This window comes from Geotrypetes seraphini, chromosome 10 (genome assembly GCF_902459505.1).
Source record: "Geotrypetes seraphini chromosome 10, aGeoSer1.1, whole genome shotgun sequence".
Taxonomy (NCBI): Eukaryota; Metazoa; Chordata; class Amphibia; order Gymnophiona; family Dermophiidae; genus Geotrypetes; species Geotrypetes seraphini.
Window position 1 is genome coordinate 130,700,272 of NC_047093.1, and position 21,360 is coordinate 130,721,631.

At 42.8% G+C, this 21,360-nt stretch overlaps 1 protein-coding gene across 2 annotated transcripts in view; it reads right to left on the reverse strand.

Moving 5' to 3' along the window:
- The window catches only part of LOC117368385 (scavenger receptor cysteine-rich type 1 protein M130-like), a 142,965-nt gene that overhangs the window by 112,677 nt on the left and 8,928 nt on the right, over positions 1–21,360 (reverse strand). Inside the window, exon 2 of one of the 2 annotated variants that reach the window (XM_033961983.1) lies at positions 2,616–2,642. The exons of the other annotated variant lie outside the window; for it this stretch is intronic. Coding sequence (XP_033817874.1) covers positions 2,616–2,642 — 27 coding nt within the window. The remainder of the gene's footprint in view (positions 1–2,615; positions 2,643–21,360) is intronic. 2 annotated transcript variants of the gene reach the window in all.

Sequence of the window (21,360 nt, forward strand, 5' to 3'; positions counted from 1 at the left end):
GACCCACAGGATAGAAACCAAATAATAAATGTTTTATCTTGGGGAAGAAATGTATCTTGTGTTGTTGGCTTTCTTCTGAACCACCTTCTTTTTGGTGGAATCGCCTTCATGAACTGCTGGGATGGGAGGCCCGTTTGGCCTGTTCTTCTAGACGCCGGAGCAGAGACTTTGTTCACACTTGGACTCCATATTTGAACATTTTGACTCCTGAGAGTCGTAGCCGGGTCTTGAATAGACTCCACCTTTGATTCTGTGTTTCTCAGTGTCTTTGCTGATCTCTGCCTCTGAGTATCTGTATCTGTGGGGGGATGGGATGGGAGGGCGGGGGGTTGGGGCTTCTATGCTGTGGGGTGGGGGTGAGGTGGGTCCGGGGAGGGCATAAGAGTCCAGCCCTCCACGGTTGTTTGATGAAAATGTAAACCATAGTTATTCTTGCTGTTGTATTTCTTTCTGCTTAATAAAATAGATTTGAACATAAAAAAAAAAAATGACCCAACACAGGCCATGTTTGTAGCCTATTAGCTACTTGGATTTTTTTGTGACTTATTTTACTGGGTACGCCAAAAAGATCATTATGATTAGAAAGAGCAATGCAAGTGTTGGTGGATTCAGGGTGTCAACAAATCAGGCATCTTTCTCCTTAGGAGGGGCCAGATTGTGGAATTTTTTGCCAGATCAAGAACATTTATATAAAAATACTGAACAATTTAGATGACTGCTCGAGACATTTGGTCGTGAAGGAGTTTTGTGGCTGAGCTAGGTCAATTATGCTGATGTAAGGGAAGGATGTTTTGCTGTTGAGTTCTATATATTATGTGTTAATTTTTGTAGTTGTAGTTGTTGTCGTTCCTGTAAATGAACTATGTATGTGTAGTTGTCACCTGCCAGGCGTTAGGCAAAAAAGAAATTTTAAAATGAAATAAATAAATGCTAACTAAGGGCTAGATCAGGGGGTCTCCAAAGTCCCTCCTTGAGGGCCGAATCCAGTCGGGTTTTTAGGATTTCCCCAATGAATATACATTGAAAGCAATGCATGCACATAGATCTCATAGTTTGGGGAAATCCTGAAAACCCGACTGGATTCGGCCCTCAAGGAGGGACTTTGGAGACCCCTGGACTAGATTCACTAAGGGCACGGATCGGATCCGGTCTGTGAGGGATCCGATCCGGAGGGCTGATGTACGAATCGCCCTCATGCAATCGCCCCCAACCGACCGCCGGGATCGCTCTGTAGCGATCCCGACGCATGCGCAGACCATCTGTAGATGGTCTGCACATACGTCTAAGAGCTGTGACTCATTTTTTTAAGCTTTTTTACTAGCCCAGCAAGCCCATGGTTTTAACCCGTGGGTTAAAACCACAGGCTCGCACTGCGGGGGGAAGCCAGGGCAAGGAGCTTGAAAGCAGGTTCGGGGGCAGAGAGTCAGAGCAGGAGAGCAGATTTGGGGAGTTGGGGCAAGAAGCAGGAGAGCAGATTCGGGGGCAGAGAGTTGGGGCAAAGAGCAGGAGAGCAGATTCGGGGAGTCGGGGCAAGGAGCAGGAGAGAAGATTCTGGGGCAGAGAGTCGTGGCAAGGAGCAGGAGAGCAGATTCGGGGGCAGAGAGTCGAGGTAAGGAGAAGGAGAACAGATTCGGGGAGTCAGGGCAAGGAGCAGGAGAGAAGATTCGGGGGCAGAGAGTAGGGGCAAGGAGAAGGAGAGTAGATTCGGGGCAGAGCAGGGAGAAAATCGCGGCTGAAAGTCGGGGGCACAGAGAGCAGGAGAGTCAGGGGCAGAGAGCTGGAAAGACAGCAGGAAGAGCAGGAGATGGCAGTTGGAAAGCTGTGAACAACTGGTCCCCAACAGTCGCTTGCTTGTGATCGACCAGCCCAGTCGGTGTTGCAGGGTTTTTGTTTGTGAATCGCTACCTGCCATCATTTCAATGCCGTTCCCCCTCATTTGCATGCACGGATCGGAGCTTGATCGGGACCGAGGTTAGTGAATTGGGTCAGAGGGAAATTGGGTCGCAAAGGGCTCGCAAACCGATCAGTAAACAATCGGTATGCTTAGTGAATCTAGCCCTAATTCACATCCTTGGTAGCCATAGGTAATTGTGGCTAGCTATACCGCCATCACTTGTATTACCCACAGTACCACTGTTTTACTAACAGATTTCCATAGTACAGGTCTGTCTTCAAATCAAAGGGCGAAAACAGTGACTTTGAAGTGAAACGTAGGGTGACAAGATTTTATTATCGTAAAATCTGAACAAATGTCCACATCCACAGGCCTGCCCCTATTCCGCCCAAGCCACGCCCCCGGCTCCGCCCTCAACTTCTTCTCGTGCTCGGAGCCGCGTCGAGAGGGCATCTGCGCATGCGCAGATGTGATGCAATGACATCACATACAGATTCACAGATGACACCCCCCCCCCCCCGACGCAGTCCCGAGCTGGAAGCTTTTCAAAACCCTGACAAAGCGTCAGGTTTGGAAAAGCCACCCGGATGCACAGACAGTCCTCTAAAAAGAGGCCATTGTCCGGGTAAATCCGAACCTCTGGTAACCCTTTGCGGGCCACATCACAAGACGGCGATGTTTCCATTCATTTAATACAGTTGTCTTTAGTTAAGGCTCTTACCTGTCTGCATGAATCCCATAACGGAAACTGGAAAACAAAAAGGACATTCTGTCAGTTCTTCACAAGAAGAGCAAACAAAACAAAACTGCAGATCTGTACAAGACGTAGGCAAATTTTATTAATGACAAAAAATGATATGCAAAAAATAATATGCAAACCCTTTTACCAATTACCAATCAAGGGACCCGACACGGTCCGTGTTTCGGACACACCTTCGTCAGGGGTCCTAATTGGTACAAATATAACATAAAATTAATTACTGTATTAATAATGGGTAACATAAGGTTTAATAATATTTAAAAAATACAATTATACACATGATAAATTAAAATATTAATTAAAAACAATCAAATAATAATAATAGAAGGGTATTACAGAAAATGGTGTATCAACCAGATTTCATAAAAGAGTGCCGCACATCCGTAAAGAAAGAAATAGAATGCAAAGAACAAACATAAAGTACAAAACATGCAAATTAAGTGACATTAATTAAACTAAAAAAATTTTTGAATAATATATATTATCATATATAAAAAGGCAAAGATGAACACACAAAAGAAAAGACCCGTGAAAGAAAACCACAATGTGGAAAAAGAAAAGAAAATAGAAAAAGAATCAATATATTCTGTAGCGTTGGATAAAAAATGAAAAATAAAATACATACCATGGTAAAAGTAGAGGGAGAAAACAAAAAAATCACAGAAATACTGTATAATGGTAGCTATAGAGGAAAATAAAAGAGCAAAATGATCATAGGGATATAAAATATTATACAAGCAACAAATTAAAATTTTTTTTAAAAAAACAAGATAAGAAAATTTATATTTATAACACATATCATAAGATAGAATTAAAAATGCCACAAGCATATTAAAAATCAGAACATACATAAAAGCCTTATACACAGAAATAGATGTAAATTAATAGAGGTGGCTAAAATGAGTGTATATTATATAACAGTGAATATAAATGGATAAAAATAGGAAAAATAATAATAACAATGAACCCATTATAAAGCTTATATAAGGAACAGACAAAATGGATAATAAATATATATTAATACAGCATCCAGCCTTAAATACAAAAAGAAACAAACACATTTATAATAGAGAATGCAATGCAAGAAACCAAATGAGTCAGATATGGAGCTAGCATACAAAGTGGAAAGGATTTTACATTGAAAATTAGAAACAGTACAATTGAATAAATCTATTAAAAGATATGTAAAGAATGAATGAAAAAATGAAAAAATTAAGTTGGACCTCCTTTTGTTCTTTTAGTTCTTCACAAGAAATCATAGGGTGGTGACTATTGTAATGCTGGCAATTTAGGTTTGCTAGTTTACATTTTAAAATCGTTGCTGCAAAGCTACTTTCAGGACCATGCGATTCCTCATCTTTGAACACTGCATTGGTTTATACGGTATTAGGCAGCTTATATTGTATTCATTTGTTTAGCTCTCTAGTGATGGATCAGATCGTGGGATTGGCTTGCCTTCTCCGAGTCAACACGCGTGCTTCACGTCATGGAGACGAATTTATTGCATGTTCCTGCAGCGAGGAATGCCAGGTCGGCTAAAACTTGCGCTGCCTTTTCTATGGCAAAACCTACGCTGCCCTCTGTTGCAGGAATTTGCTACCTTCTGGGCTGCGTACCAAGTCCGATTTCGCAGCTTTTTTTGGGGGGGAGGGGGGAAATTTGAAAGCTTGCCTGAGTGTGTGCAGGGATATGATCTATAACTGGTTGCCGACAGCAAAGAGTCCAACAGGACAAGAACCCACAGGCTCAAAAAACAGTGGGAACGGACAATGAACACTCCACAATCGTAAAAAATATTAAAAAAATAAATTGTTTATTCCAAAACGAAAGGACAAACATGAACTGTGGACCCGACACAGTACTGTGTTTCGGCGAATCAAAACGCCTGCATCAGGGGTCACTGTTGTTTTGTAATACACAGGTGAACAAGTCCTGTGTTAACACAAGTCGAAATCAAACCAACGCAGAAAAAAAAAATATCAAACGCTGAAAAGCCAACGTTTAACTGCCCATTGTCTGCAGACTTATAGAGCCTTTTCTATAAAAACACTTATGCGCGTGAGGGAGGGTTCTTATAGAATGCTCCATTTGGGGCAGGATGCACAGAGCTCTGGCAACCTGGTGGCAAACACTGAATTGGGAGAGATTTTGATTTGTCGAGCTATGCTAAGGAGTGAAAAATCGATCCACTTGTACCCGTTCTACTCCACTCAGGATTTTGTAGACTTCAATCATATCTCCCCTAGGCTGTCTCTTTTCCAAGCTGAAGAGCCCTAACCTCTTAGGTCTTTCCTCATATCAGAGGAGTTCCATCCCCTTTATCATCTTGGTTGCTCTTCTTTGAACCTTTACTAGTGAACTTCTTCTTTGAACCTTTCTTGAGATAAGGAGACTAGAACTGAACGCAATACTCCAGATGAGATCGAACCACGGAGCGATACAGGGCAGTATAACATTCTTAGTTTTGTTAACCATCCCTTTTTAATATATAGAATTGGGCCTTATGGGTGTACCTAAATGCTGGCCCTTCCTAGGCTCCTCCCCTATGAATGTCCCCTAACAATTACATGCTAAGCCATCAGAGGAAGGGCTTGGGGCTGGCGAAGAGTAGTGAAGACATAGAAGGACTGTGAAGACCTGCAATGTGACATAAACACGCTCGAGAAATGGGCCGCACATGGCAAATGAGGTTTAACGTGGAAAAGTGTAAGGTGATGCATGTCGGTAACAAGAATCTTATACACACATACAGGATGTCCGGTGCAGTAGTCGGAGAGACCCCCCCCAGGAAAGAGACTTTGGAGTACTGGTCGACAAGTCAATGAAGCCTTCTGTGCAATGTGCGGCGGTGGACAAAAGGGTGAACAGAATGCTAAGAGTGATTAAGAAGGAGATCACAAACAGATCAGAGAAGGTTATCATGCCGCTGTACCGGGCCATGGTGCGCCCTCACCTGGAGTACTGCGTCCAGCACTGGTCGCCATACATGAAGAAGGACACGGTACTACTCGAAAAGGTCCAAAGAAGAGCGACAAAAATGGTTAAGGGGCTGGAGGAGTTGCCGTACAGTGAGAGATTAGAGAAACTGGGCCTCTTCGCCCTTGAAAAAAGGAGACTGAGAGGGGACATGATCGAAACATTCAAGATAATGAAGGGAATAGACCTAGTAGATAAAGACAGGTTGTTCACCCTCTCCAAGGTAGAGAGAACGAGAGGGCACTCTCTAAAGCTGAAAGGGGATAGATTCCGTACAAATGTAAGGAAGTTCTTCTTCACCCAGATTGGTAGAAAACTGGAACGCTCTTCCGAAGTCTGTCATAGGGGAAAACACCCTCCAGGGATTCAAGACAAAGTTAGATAAGTTCCTGCTAAACTGGAGCGTACGCAGGTGTGACTGGACTCATTTAGAGCACTGGTCTTTGACCTAAGGGCCGCCGCGTGAGCGGACTGCTGAGCATGATGGACCACTGGTCTGACCCAGCAGCGGCAAGTCTTATGTCCTTATTTAAGAGAAGGCCTTGAAGCTCATGAGACTCTGTGTTTGTAGACCTCAAGCTTCATATCAGGGCATTTGTTTCAGAACTAAAAATAAAGACACACTAAATAGAGCTGTGCACACAAACCATGCGGTATTACAACTAAAGATTAACGGTGGCAAAAAGCAGGAAGACTGTGAAATATAACCACGAACCACTAGGTGGTGTCAGCATAAATTAATACTATATCTGTAACAGCATGCTCTGCTCTGGATTCAATTAGTGGGGGGAAAAAAAGAGTCCTTCACTAGAAAGTGAACTCGCAGAAGTGAGTCAGGAAATTAGCACATAGAAGGAGAAGCAGCTTCCTAGCTTGACATGCTGCGGCTCTTAAATGGGGTTCATACAGTACAGAGAAGAGAAATTTCTCGAAGAAGGGGGATCTTACCGGAATCAGCTCTTAGATGTGTGAGTAATACTGTTTTCTTGCTCTTAGGGTGGTTCATAGAGTACAAAGAAGAGGAATTTGTCCAAAAGGAAGGACTTTACTGGAATCAGCTCCTAGAAATGTTTACATATACTGACATCTACAGTATATCCCACGTTGACGTATTATAGTTCCATGTGGCTTACAATTTAATAGTTTCAACAGAACTAGTCCAGTCCCCAAGCAAAAATTATGACCTCTTGTTTAGCAGCATAACCTAAATGTATGTTGCCAGTAATTCAAGAAAGAGGATATCTTAATCTGACAATCATTTATGCCAGATATTTGCAAAGTAAAAGCGTTTCTACAACATTTCTCTAAAAACAGGATAATTGTCCTGACCTCTTATTTCCCTAAGTAGAGACTTCCATCATTTGACGGCCGTAAATGAAACCCCGATTGAATGAACATTTGCGTACAACAGTTTGCTGCAGTTGGAATAATGGAGCATCGGATATTCTCTCAAATCTATTCTAACGTTTCTCTCTGGTAAAAGGCGTTGGAACTGGGGTGGGGGGGGGGAGCCACTGGTGCCGTAGCATCTCCCCCCCAAATTTTCTTTCTCTCCCGTCTCTTCCTCTCTCAATTCCTTGGCACCCCACAGTCACCTGATCTGTTAGCAAGGGCCGCCTGCCCTGTGGAAAATTCAGGAAGGTCCTTCAATGACAAAAGAAAGGCAGGCTGCCCCAGGCAATGCCCGAGAGGGAAGACATCAAGAGGCCTGTTCTGTCTTCTCTCACAGGCACCTCCTGAGGTAGCACACATTTCTTTTGTCATTCATGGACTTCTGGCTGTTCTGTAGAACCACTGGGGCCCCACAAGGTGGGCAGCTCTTACTAGAAGGTGCAGCAGGGTGAAGTACGGGTGGCTCGGCAATAATTTTGGTTAGCGGTGCAGGGGGATTCCCCACCCTAAAGATGGCTCCTGTGGGTGTGGGGGAATTTCTCCCCTCTCCCACAAAAATGACTGCTGTGGGGGGAGATGCGAGTGCAGGGAGCTAAACAAACATTTTGGTTGCACCAGGAAATTGTGTGGTCAAAATTATTGCATTGAGGTCGGTACTATGTACAGCAGGGCAGAAATGTCAGCACTGTAACAATGATGCTATGAGGTCTTCTTTCGGAGTAAGGGCGGGCGAAGAGGAAGAGAAAGCTGGTGACTTGGGGTTGGGGAAGAAGAAGAAAAAGCTGGAGACCTTGGGGGGGGGGGGGAAGAAACACAAACATAAGAACTTAAGAATAGCCTTACTGGGTCGGACCAATGGTCCATCAAGCCCAGTAGCCCGTTCTCACGGGTGGCCAATCCAGATCACTAGAACCTGGCCAAAACCCAAGGTGTAGCAATATTCCATACTACTGATACAGGGCAAGCAGTGGCTTCCCCCGTGCCTTTCTCAATAACAGACTATGGATTTTTCCTCCAGGAACTTGTCCAAACTTTTCTTAAAACTAGCTACGCTATCCGCTCTTATCACATCCTCGGGCAACGGGTTCCAAAGCTTAACTATTCTCTGAGTGAAAAAAAATTTCCTCCTAGATCTGGGGGGAGGGAAGAAGAAGAGAAAGCTAGAGACCTGGGTGGAAGAAAGATGAGAAAGCTGGTGAGCCAGAGGAGGGGGAGAAGGGAAGAAGATAAAGCTGGAAATGCAGAGGGGAAATGATGGCAACCTGAGGAGGAAGAAAAGGAAAGAAATTATGAAGAACGCTGGGGAGAGGGAAGGAGAGATATGCTGGAAACCCAGTTGAGGGAGGGAAGAAGAGAAATTCTGGAGACCACCCAAGGGAGGGAGCGGGAAGAAAAGGAAGCTGGAGAGCCAGTAGAGAGAGGAAGGAAATGTTGGAGACCTGATGGGGGAGAGAAATGATGGAGACCACAAGGATGAGGGAAGATGCTGGAAATCCAATGGAGTTAGGGAAGGAGAGGAATTCTACAGACCACCTGGGGCAGGGAGGAAAGCAGAAAAATGCTGGAGACCCAGGGGAGAGAGGAAAGGAGAAAAATGCTGCAGTCAGAGGGGGCGGAGGGAGTGAGATACTGCAGACCCCCAGGGGAAAGAGAGATGCTTCAGATTATGGATGGAGTGGGGAGAGATAAGTTGGAGACTAGGACAGGCAGAGGTCAACAGAGAAGGGGAGAAATTCTGGACTCTCTGGGTTAGGAGATGAGGTAGGGGAGGAAAGATGCTAGAGACTATGGATGGGTGAAAGGGAGATAGGGAAGAAGGAGAGAAATGATGGACACCATGGAGAGGAAGATTGAGAAGACGAGAAAAGGTGTGTTTGGACAGGGGGGGGAAGGGGGGAGGGACTAACTATTTATTTCCTTTTTTTCTCCCCTCTGTCACTCTTCCAACATTTCGTTCATTGCCAGCAGTGTTAGTGATCAAGGCAGGCTGGTCCTGGAAATTTTTTTTTTCTGCAAACAGGATGTAGCATCAGAGGACGCAGAACACTGTAGAAAGAAGGCTTCTGGTTCCATTCTGCCTTGATTGCTGATAGTGCCGGCAATGAATAGAAAGGCTGGAGGAGCACTGGAGAGGTGTGTGAAGGAAGGAAATGGGGGTACAGGTTGAAGATATGGGATTTGTGGGGGGGAGCTGGTGAAGAAAACCAAAGATGTCTAACTTCAGAACTGATGGAGAGGGAGAGAGATGCTAGACATAGGTTGGGGGTTTTGGCCTGCAGAGAAGAGAGAGATTGGATAGGGCAGTAAGGAAGAGAGTGGGAAAGACATTAGAACCATGGAGGGAAGGAAAGCAAGAAACTCTGTGAATTTCTAGACTATCTAAACAATGGCCACTCCAACATAAAATTTACCGTGGATACCAAGACCAACGGATGGCCCTTTCTGGATGTAAAAATGAGAAAGCAGCCAGATGGAAGCTTGGGACACACAGTATACATGAAGCCCATCCATACGAACCATTATCACCACCCATCCACAAAAAGAGGGGTTCTACATATACTCGTGAATAGAACTCTAAGAGTTTGTGACCCAGGAAGCCTTCAAAAAGAAAAGGACACCCTCCAGGACACTTTTCTTGCTAATGGCTACAGCAGAAGGGCTACCTCCAGAGCCTTAAACTTTATGGACAACTCGACCCACAAAACCAGCAACGACCAACCATCACCAGAGGCCAATACCGCATCAGAACAAAAAATGGTAGTGCTCCCTTATGTCGAAGGAGTAACAGATTGCATAAGGAAACTACTAAAGAAAAATAACATCAAAACAGCCTACAATGCACCACAGAGACTTGCATCCGCAGTTACACATGTGAAAGACCGGTTGCCTCTGCTCCAAACCCCTGGTATATATGAAATCCCATGCAGTTGTGGCTAGTCATACATTGGTGAGACTGGACGCACTTTAGAGGAAAGGCTGAAAGAGCACAAGAGACACCACAAACTATGTAACACAGAAAAATCAGTTGTAGCCCTCCATGGCAGGGAAACAATTAGATTTGAAAACACAAAAGTCCTGGAGAAAGAAGACTGCTGGTGGCCAAGAAGAATCAAAAGAGGCAACTGAAATTGCAATAACTTCCATGAAGACAAAGGGCTCTCCATAAACAAAGCATGGCAACCTCTAATCCAAAAGAAATTTACCCCCTCCTCTACAAAGCCGCGCTAGCCCCGAAGCCCTTTAAATCTCTATGGGCTTCGGGGCCGTTACTGTGCGGCTTTGTAGAAGAGGGGGTTAATGCAAAAAGGATTGGGGCTGAAGACAAACGCCTTATTCCTCCATCTCAAAAAGTCCCAGCCTCTTTTCTGACAAAATTTAAAAGTGGGTCCTCAGACTCTCTCTCCAGACATTAAAAATTGGGTCCCAAATACTCCTGTCAATATCCAACTTTCAAGCCTGGATTTCCAATGAACTTTCCTGCCAAAATTTAAATTCAATCTTGGACCTCTAATGAACGTTCCCACCACAATTCAAATTTCTCAGCCCATAGATTGTCCTGTTCTCAATCAGATCCATAAACCCATTATATATAAAGATACAATGCAGACCTCAGCATACCCTGAAGAAAGCCACAGCATGATGGCTGAAACATTGGTTCTTTCTACACAGATGCAGCAAGACCCGGAAACCTGCTATAATCATGAGGTTAAATTGTTGCTAAGAGGAGTTTTGAATACTAAAAGAAAGGCTCGGTCCACGAGGGGAAGGACTTAGTTCCATGCTGAAAATTTCCGTGATCTTTTTATGAGGCAGACCTTGTGTCCTATAGTTCAGAACTTAGCTACTAGGTTTCTTACTGGGGATTCCCTGTTTGAGCATATCGCTACACATTTGGCTTACTTACATTGGCTCCTTATTAAGTAGGATCAAATTCAATATCTTACTTCTAGTACATAAAGCCTTACAAAATGATGTGTCTTTATACATAACTTCTGTCCTAAACATATTCTATCTATCTATACTACTACTCGTAACCCTATTTGAATAACAGCAAACCTCTCATGAATCAATAACTAGAGTTTCTGGCCCAGAAATATCTAAGAAAAAATACCATTTAAACTAAATAATTTATGGAGCATGTATGGTTGGGCAGACTGGATGGACCATTCAGGTCTTTATCTGCCGTCATTTACGATGTTGCTAGAAGCTATACACAGATGTACTGATGGTAAGCACCAATTGCACTGAGATCTAATAGAGTTGGGCTTGAGACCAAACTCTGACAAGTGCAGAAGGTTCTCAAGGAGTATTTGTGTATGACAAGAAAAAGGATCTAGGGCTCTGTCCATAAACCAAACTGCAAACCTTTTCCATTAAAAATTATATCCAAGTTTCCAAGTTTTTTTGTTTTTTTTTTAAATTCTTTATTCATTTTTTAATCTTACAGCAAGTGTACAAATAATAAAACAAGTTTCCAGTTATATAATTTCTAAGTGATTTATATTAAAAATAATATTTACAAACCAATATTAATGTTAATACTGACTTATAACAGACACCAGGAGAAAAGGGGGAGAACTACAATTTTTAAAAGCAAAGAAACATTCAAGGTAATAACATTAAGGGAGGGAAGGGTTTTTAGCCTTATAAGGCTAGTTTTTGGTATTTTAAAGAGTCCATCTATGTATCCCTGTTAATGGATAATAACAACCATTTCAGGACTTAATTCTTAAAAGCATCATTAAACGGAAATGTCTTAAGAACAATTTTGAATTTATCTAGCTGTCTTTCTTCTCTTAAAAAAAGACGGAAGTCGATTCCAAATTTGTGGGGCTGTAATGGAGAAAATCTCCACTCTTCTCGTATTTATGATTTTCAACGATGGAATTGTTAAAAGATTTTGTTCCGCTGATCTAAGTGTTCGTGAAGGAGCATAAGGCAACAGCAGTCTGTCAAGAAAGACAGGTTGTTGTGTTTGCCAAATTTTAAGTATCAGGAACGCTAGTTTGTAGGTTATCGTATGTGGAATTGGCAGCTAGTGGGCGTTTTTTAGGAGGGGGGTTGATATGATCAAACTTTTTTGAATTAGTGATGATTTTTATTGCTGTGTTCTGAATAATTTGTAAACGACGTATTTCTTTTTGGGGCAAGTTATTGTATAAAGCATTGCAATAATCCAATTTAGAGATGACCAGAGAATGTATTAATACATTGAGGGATGCCAAATCCAGTACTTTTGCTGGAGATCTAATCATTTTTAATTTGAAAAAGCAATTTTTGATGGTTGAACTAATCTGATCATGGTAGGTTAATTTGTGATCTAGAATTTTAACTGAACGGACAGATTGAATGGTAGAATTATCAATCATAATAGGACTTTTTTGTGTAAGGCCATCTTTCCAAGGAATTAACATTGCTTTGGTTTTATTGAGATTGAGAGCCAGCATATTATCTCTTAACCAACAACTAAACTAATTTGTTCCAATTTTGCATTTAATTCAAGTATATCATTTGGGCTCTTGGTGTCTATTGGGTATAGAATTTGCATGTTGTCTGCATATGCCTACATTGTTAGACCAATTGATTGACCTAGCGTCATAAGTGGTGAGAGAAAAATATTAAAAAGGAGGGTAAAAGAATTGAGCCCTGCGGCATACCATAAGTATTTGGGGTATAATCTGAAGATATGCTATTAAAAATGACCTTAGATTCACGATTGGCAAGATATGAATGAAACCAGCTTAGGACTGTATCTGAGATTCCAATAGAGGCCAATCTGGCTAGCAATAGAGAGTGGTCAACCATATCAAAAGCCGCTGAAAGATCAAAAGAAGTGAGTATAACTGATTTATGATAATCCAAGTAGTAGAGTATACTTGTCGTTAAACCTATCATTGAGTGTTCTGTAGAGTGCTTTGTTCTGAAACCCATCTAATTAGGATGTAACACCGGTGTTTTTTCAATGAAGTCAGTGGTTTGGTAAAAAAATAGTCTTTTCAGTTAATTTTGCTAGAAATGGTAGATTAGCAATAGGACGGAAATTTGCTTCATCGGTAAGAGAAGATGAGTAGTCTATAATGATAGGTCGAATGATCGATTTTTTCCATTGTATTGGAACAGTACCTATATTTAAACTATGTGTGATTATTTTGTGCATTGTAGGTCCAAAAATTGACAAAAAATGGATAAGAATTTTCGGAGGGAGCAAATCGAGTTTAGAAGCTTTTGTATTCATATTATGAAGAAAACTTTTTTAAATCGGACAATGTGAAATTGTTAAATTTAGAGCATTTGGAAACTGGAAGGAAATTTAGTTCTGCTTTCGTTGAAATTTTTGGTGGTCCCTGTGGCTGAATTTTGGCTCTAATTTTCGCAACTTTATTAAAAAAACAGGATGCTAAAGTTTGTGCTGTTGGCTGATTTTTTTAAATCTATTTTTTAATCTATTTTGATTCTGCTTTGGGCCTGTCAATGATTTTAGGACTGAAAATAGCGCAGAAGAGTTTTTGGCCTTCTTAATACGAGTGGAATAATATTTATTCCATGCTTCAACTATTTTGTGTTTATAGAAATTTCTTTGCTCTTTAAATTTATATAAATTGCTTAATGATTTATTTGGGCGCCACTTGCGCTCCAAGGATCTTAATTGCTTTTTTTAATTAATGAAGGTTCTGCTGTATACCAAGGATTTTTAAGTGTCTTGAAGTTGATGGTTTGCGATTTGATAGGTACTAACTGATCAAGCAGTTTTTCTATAGTGGAATTCCAAAGTTCAAGCTGAGCATCGATGGACATATTGTCTAGGTCTTCCTCTTTCAGATGAAACTTATTACTAAGTTTGAGGAATCCAATTTGCTATAGTCCCTAAATTCAATTATTTTTGGTAGAAGAATATTATTGAATCTCTTGGGATATATTGTGTGGTTGTAAAAGAACGATCTGACCAAGGAACTGATGTAGATGATGGTTTGGAAGCAAGCAGAACACAGGAGACAAACTCATACAAGTGGAGAGAGTCTACTGCTAACCTCTCAGAATCCAAGGTGTGAGGGCCAGGTTTCGGAGGCTGGGATGTAGAAGCTGTTCTTTGCTTTGGGTGATAAGGATTGGAAATTCTCCATACTGGGGCTCTGTCAACATCACCCATCTGCAAGAATATTCTGTCCTGCTTGTCCTCAGAGAATTATAATAATCACTTTCAATTAGTGGTGTAGTAAGAGGAGTGGGGGCTGAACTGCCCTGGGTGCCGTCTTTGTGGGGGTGCCATCACATCATCTCCTCTCCACCCCCGTACCTTGTTAACTCTTCACCAGTACGAGCAGCATCTCCAACCTGCTGCGCACACCAACCTCAGCTCTTCCTCTGAAATCATTTCATGGTCACGGGACCAGTAAGTGACTTCAGAGGGAGAGCTAAGATTGGCACAGGCAGCAGGTTGGAGTTGCCGCTTGTGCCAGTGAAGAGTTAGCGAGGTACTGGAGACAAGGGAAGGCACTCATGCAGTGTGGGCAAGGAAAGAGCAAGGGAGCGGAGAAGAGGGCGGAGGGTAGGGTTACCATATGGCTCCAGATAAAAGACGACGGATTGATACATCTAGGTTTTACTTCCATTACTCTCAATGGAAGTAAAACCCAGATGTCTCAATCTAGGGTTACCAGATTTCCTGTTTAAAAGAAGAGGACATGTGGCCCCGCCCTGTTCTACCCACAGCCCTGCTCCCGTACGAACTTTGTGTCTCCTTCCCTGAGCTCCGGGCTGCATCTAGAGGGCCTCTGCCCATGCGTGGATGTTGATGCGATGACATCATGCTCATGTGTGCATGCATGTGATGTCATCATGTCAAAATCTGCGCATGCGCAGAGGCCCTCCAGACACAGCTCAAAGCTCAGGGCCTTTCAAAACCCAGACAAATTGCTGACAAATATCTTCCTGCTTGGGGCCATGACACCAATAACACTTCAGGACATTCATTCCTGTCAGGACACCTGATCTTGGTCAGAAGTACAGAACACAGATAAACCCTAAGCAAACAAACTAAAAGTCCTAATATACACAAACGAAACCCTAAGATATCAGACTCTGGATACAGTATAACACTAGAGAAATAGAAAAAAATATATTTCTTCCTGAACAGTGCAAAATATAGACAGCAGATGTAAATTCTGAAAACTGACACTTTTCAGTCACTAAATTAAAAATAAAATCACTTTTCCTACCTTTGTTGTCTGTTGATTTTATATTTCTACTCATCTTTTCCCAGTCTTTCGTTGCATTTCCTTCTGTCTGTACTCTTAACTCTGTTTTCAGGGCCGCCTTATCCATTTTCTGTTTTTCTCTCCTTCCACTTTCTTCCCTGCATCCATCTTTGGCATTAACTTTTAACATTCAACTTTCTTCCTCCCTTTCTCTGACCTTCCCCACTATCCATGTGTGCCATCTCCTCCATATTTCCTCTCCCCTGTTCCCACCTATGCATAAACAGCATTTCTTCCATCTCTTCCCTTCCCAACCCCTCCCATCCTTGTGCACCTATTCTCCTTCTCTCTCCCCTTCTCCTCCATCCCTGTGTACCATCTCTTCCCTCTTTCCCTCTCCTATGGTCTTGGATCTTTATTCTCTCCTTCCTTTCCTTCCTCCCCCTTTGTGGTCTGACATCTTTCTGTCTTTCCTTTCCCCCTGCTTTAGTCTGGAATCCCTCCCTCCCTCCTTACTTTCCCTGATCTGACATCTCTTTCTTCTCCCCCCTTCCCCATCCAGTAGTCTGGCATCTCTCTCCTTCCCTCCCCTCCCCCCTCCCATGGTCTGGCATCTCTATCTGCCCCTTTTCTTTCTTACCCTGGAGGTCTGGAATCTTTCCTTCCCTTTTCTCCCCATCCCCGTGGTTCAGCATTTCTCATACCTTCCCCATGCTATTCTTCCACTCCCCCCCCCCACCAATGCGAGATCTGGTACATACTCACCATTCTTCCTAGCAGTGTTGCTGTAACGCTTCGGGGTCCTGGTAGCGTGAGTGAAGTAAACATGCTGCCTTTGGCAACCCAGAAGCTTTCTCTCTGGTACTGCTTCCTGCCTATGCAGGGATAGGAATCAGCAGCAGAGGAAAAGCTTCCGGATCGCCGAAGGCAGCGTGTTTACTTCACTCATACTGCCAGTTAGAGCACTGCCACTGGGAACGAGAGCAGTGAGCAAGCACCGGATCTCGCCGAGGGGGAAGGGACTTCCGATAGGTGTGAAAACTACCCAGAAGGTCTCTGCGGGTCTTGCAATAAAGACCATTGCTGTAGGGTTACTATATTCTTGTTTCCCTGGACAAAAGTAGTATAATAAAAAAAGTCACCCAGACTCCTGACCGAGTCCTCAAAACGAGGACGTGTCCAGGGAATCCAGGACATTTGCTAATCCTACTTCAATCTGTTCTCCTTACTTCCATTGTTTTCAATGGAAGTAAAACCCAAATGGCTCAATCTGTCCTCCTTTTTCTGGAGCCATTTATTAACCCTACGGGTGGGGCACCTCCTACCCTCCCTAAGCCACTGCTTTCAATCATTATGGTTAGTTGTGATATAAGGGACAGCAGGATGATCGAGGAAGAAAGCCTGGGGGTAGCGAGTACTTTTGGGAATGAATGAATGGTCATGATATACTACTATTGGCTCAGACTTTGTTACTAAGACTTGTAGCTTTTGGGAACTGACCTTTAAACACATCTGTTTGTTTCCAGCTCTCTCTGTCCAAATAGTTAACAAAATAATCAATAATACCCAACAGAAAAGAAGAAGGAAACATTGCCTTTATACAAGTCAAAGAAAACCAAAAAAACTCTGTGGAGTGACGATGTTCCCAAATGGACTTTATTTGAAAGTATCAAAGTTCCAAAGGTACACTAAAATCATCCATATAAAATAATTCCATCCACATAAAAGTAAATCAACCCTTTCCATTGCAAATGCAAGCAGTGTCTCACTTCCAGTTCACCACACAATTGTTTCCCACGTACTCTCCTTTATAGGACCCCCAGGGACCCCTGAAGAAGACTTTTTGTCGAAACGTGGACCGCGTTGGGTCCTGTATCCCTAGCAGACTAGGTCCTTTAAGGCTCTTATGTGGATGATTTATTTTTATGTGGATGGAATTATTTTATGTGGATGATTTCAGTGGACCTTTGGAACTTTGACACTTTCAAATAAAATCCATTTAGGAACATCGTCACTCCACAGAGCTTTTTTTTTGGTTTTCTCTGGATTTTCTTCTTTGTGGATATTTTGGGGTCAATTCCTTTTGTTTTTTGCTTTATACAAGTCACCAATGAATAGTCACTTTGAATACTGTCTTTAGTTCTGCAGACCATATCTCTGCAAAGACGCTGAAAGAGAGGCTACTAGACTGATGCCGATAAAGCTGGTGCAAAGGAATTAGGTGGCCTAGGCAAACTTTCAGGCTTGCCTCTATCCCATTAACTTTTAGGTCCTTTTCCCCAGCCCCAATAATCATAATCACCCCCCACCACCCTTCTAGTAATAATGTGGTAAATGGTTTATTTGAAAAGTGCTCATCCCTTCACTGTAGTAAAATTAACTCCTATTGTTTTGGTTTTGGGTTGTTGTTTTTGTTTTTTATAGGTGTGAACATAAGAATTGCCAGTGGTCCATCGTACCCAGCAGTCCGCTCACGCGGTGGCCCTTAGGTCAAAGACCGAAATACCCTTACCTGCGTACGTTCTGTTCCAGTAGGAACTTATCCAACCTTGTCTTGAATCCCTGAAGGGTGCTTTCCCCTGTAACAGTCTCTGGGAGAGCGTTCCATACCTCCACCGCTCTCTGGGTGAAGAACTTCCTTACGTTTGTACGGAATCTATTCCTTTTTAACTTTAGCGAGTGCCCTCTCGTTCTCTCCACCTTGGAGAGGGTGAACAATCTCTCTTTCTCTACTAAGTCAACTCCCTTCAATATCTTGAATGTTTCAATCATGTTTCCCCTCTAGCTTCTCATTGTGGTTGCCTAAGACTTGTTGTTTTGTGACTCCTAGAAGCTGAGTTCCACAATTTACCTGACATTGGCAAAATACAATAAATGCATTAAATAGAGAAGACCCTGTTTAAGAGACTTGTTAAAAATCTGTGAACCATCAACACTCAACACAATCTGGAACAGATTATCTTCTGACCTCCAGGGTTCTATGGGCAAAAGTCTCTTCAGCTGAGATGGGAGCTTTCGAAGTGTTTGATCATGAGGAGTTCAAAGGATCACCTTATATTGGGCTTTCCTTCATGTAGGGGAATATGTTTGCTTGTTGGGACAGCATCTGCACATGTACTGGTGTAACATGATGACATCACGTGCATGCACCGAGTGCTGGGTTTTGAAAAGCCGTCCGGACATGCCCTTGAAAAGGATATCTGGTAACCCTAACCTTACTGGACTAACACAAAACTAATGGCCTCCCAAGGGAGGAACCTGAGGTGCCTCAGCCAATCAGGGCCTTAGGCCCCACCCCCATGCATCACATGATGCACTGGGGGTGGGGCCTAAAACTGCACTCATCGTCAGAGGCCTGGAGCAGGAGGGACTGAGCACCCTCCTGCTCCCAACTGTTTAAAGATATAGGGAAGGGGGAGCCGGCAGAAGCCCTGACAGCAGTGACAGGAGGCTGCTTCTCCTGTCACTACTGTGAGGGTCCCTTGAAGTCCGTTATAACGAGATTATACTGTACTTCATTTCAAGAGAAGTACTTGGAGTATTAAGAAACAGTGAAGAACTGGAGATCAGGGTATATCCCATGCCCAAACGTCTATCTATGGCTTGAGGGTATATATAAAAATGAGAAGTGAATACTAAAGGTCCTGAAAGTGAGGCAGGCACTTATGAAGGAGCAGAGTGTGCAACACCCGTCCATCAGTAAAAAAAAGAGTAAAAAAAAAAATGCATGAGAATAGAGGAAGTATAATCCAGAGCAGGCCAAGAACTGTATATATTGTGAACAGTTGCGATACCTTTTATAACTATCATCAATGTTATTCAGCAACTAACTCCCCCTTTTACTAAGCCGCAGTAGAATTCCTATAAGCATCGGAGCAACGTTAAGAGCACTTAGCGCTCCTGGCCTCTGTAGAAACTTCTACCGCGGCTTAATAAACGAGGGCCTAAGTAAATGTAACGAATTACTAAACTAAACTATAGACCGAGTCATCAACCAAGAGGAGCTCGACTCGGTTAACAATAATGTAATGCACAATACATAAACTTGACAAGGAAAAGTCGACTGAAATAGTTCCACACTGTTTAGCAAACAAAAAAAGTTTCCAGAACTTTCCGGAATAAAGCAAAAGAGCCTGAACTTCTTAAGGTAAGCGGTAAAGCATTCCAGAATTCGGTTAATTTAAAAGCAAAAGAATGACTAAATCTCTTAAAACTTCTGTTTTTACCACTGAGAGAGGGAAATGTAAGTTTTAATTTTTGAGAACTTCTAGTAAGATGAGATAGTAATATAAGACAGCATCAGGTACAGAAGTGCCCCTCCGGCAAAGGCAGGCGCTAAAAATTGTAAGCCAGGGTTTTCCAGGCCGACATTTCTGGCGCCTACCTATGATGTGAATTGCGCATCAGTAGGCACTTTGGGTAATCTAATGCCCCATCTGGCGTTAGCCATGCCCACAGTGGCATTAGGTGGCACATTGAAACTCACGAGAAGAAGTTAAAAATGGCATTTTTTTTTTTTTAACTAAGCTTGAGTGCCTACTGGCATCTAAAAAATTGATGCTGGTTAGAAAATCTAGGCCTTACTTTTTTACTTGAGCAAATTTTCATTTGTTTCTCATAATACTTTTTATTTTTACTTATGTTCAAATCTGTTTTATTAGGCAAAACAACAGAAAGCACAACTGCGATAGTAAAACATGGTATACAATGTCACCCAACCACAGCCGCGGAGGACTGGACTCTGATGTCCCCCGCGATTGAACACCGCCCCCACCTCACAGAAGAAACCCCCCCCCCCCAGCTCCCCCCATCCCACCCCACCCCCCCAATGAACATACAACTCTCAAGTAGGGTACAGCAATGGTGTCGAGAGGAACGGACTCACAAATGGAGCCTATTCAATACGCGGCTACGACTTTCAGGGGTCAAAATGGTCAAATATGGAGTCCAAGTTTGAACAAAGTCTCTGCTCCGGCGACGAGAAGAACCGGCCAAACGGGCCTCCCAGCCCATAAGTTCGTGAAGCCGATTCCTCCAGTGCCAAAAGGAGGGGGGCTCAAGAGAAAGCCAGCAACATAAAATACATTTCTTCCCCAAAATAAAACATTTACTGAGAAACAATTTGTCAGAAGAAGTATACATAGACAGGAAAGAGAATTGGGCAAACAACATAGAATTCACTGAGACAGGCACAGGTGTTTTCAACAAGCCCTGCAAAAAGGAGGCCAGCGCCTTCCAAAATGCCTGAGTCCCCTCGCAGCTCCAAATACCATGAAAGTAAGTGTTAACCTCCCCCGAGCAGCGGGTGCATAATTGAGTACCAACACACCCCATATAGTAAGCCTGACTTTGGGAAGCATAGGCCCGCAAGACAGTGCGATAATGACATTCTCGTAATTCCGCACTATGTATTAAACCCGAAGTACGTTTCAGGACGTTCAACAAGAAATGGTCCCCCAAATCCCTGCCCAGGTCCCGCTGCCAGGCAGCCAAAACACCAGGAAAAACCCTCGGTGGGTTTTATTTGGCCTAGTACTTTAATCAACACTGACTATCATCTATTTCTATCCTATTTCTCCTACTGTAAACCGCGTCGAGCTCTACGAACGTGGAGATGATGCGGTATACAAACCTAAGGATTAGATTAGATTAGATCTATCCCGTTCTGGTCAATATTCAGCCAGCAGTGCTCACTGTTTTTATAAGCATTATTGTCAGCTAAATTAGGCCCTGATATTGAATTTTGGCCCATGTCCAGACACTGACACCTAGATATTCAGACATGTCTTGGTCACCAGAGCTTATGTAAGTCCAGCCAGGACCCTTATAGTGGGCTATTTCATTCCCTTTCCCCTGATTCTGATCCCTTTGACCTTCACCTGAAGGGGGTCAAGGGGATAAGAATCAGGGGGAGGGGAATAAAATAGCCCATAGATTAGTCCTGGCTGAATACTGACCAATATGACCTGACTGTACTCATGACCCCCCTAAAAAACCCCACAAAAAAACAGAAGCTCCTCCTAACATGGCTTAATGCTCCAAACAAGAGAAGGCCCCTTCCAACATGGCCTAATGTTTCAAGTTTATTTAAGACTATATATATGCCATCCATCACAATACATCTGGGCAGTTTACATATGAAT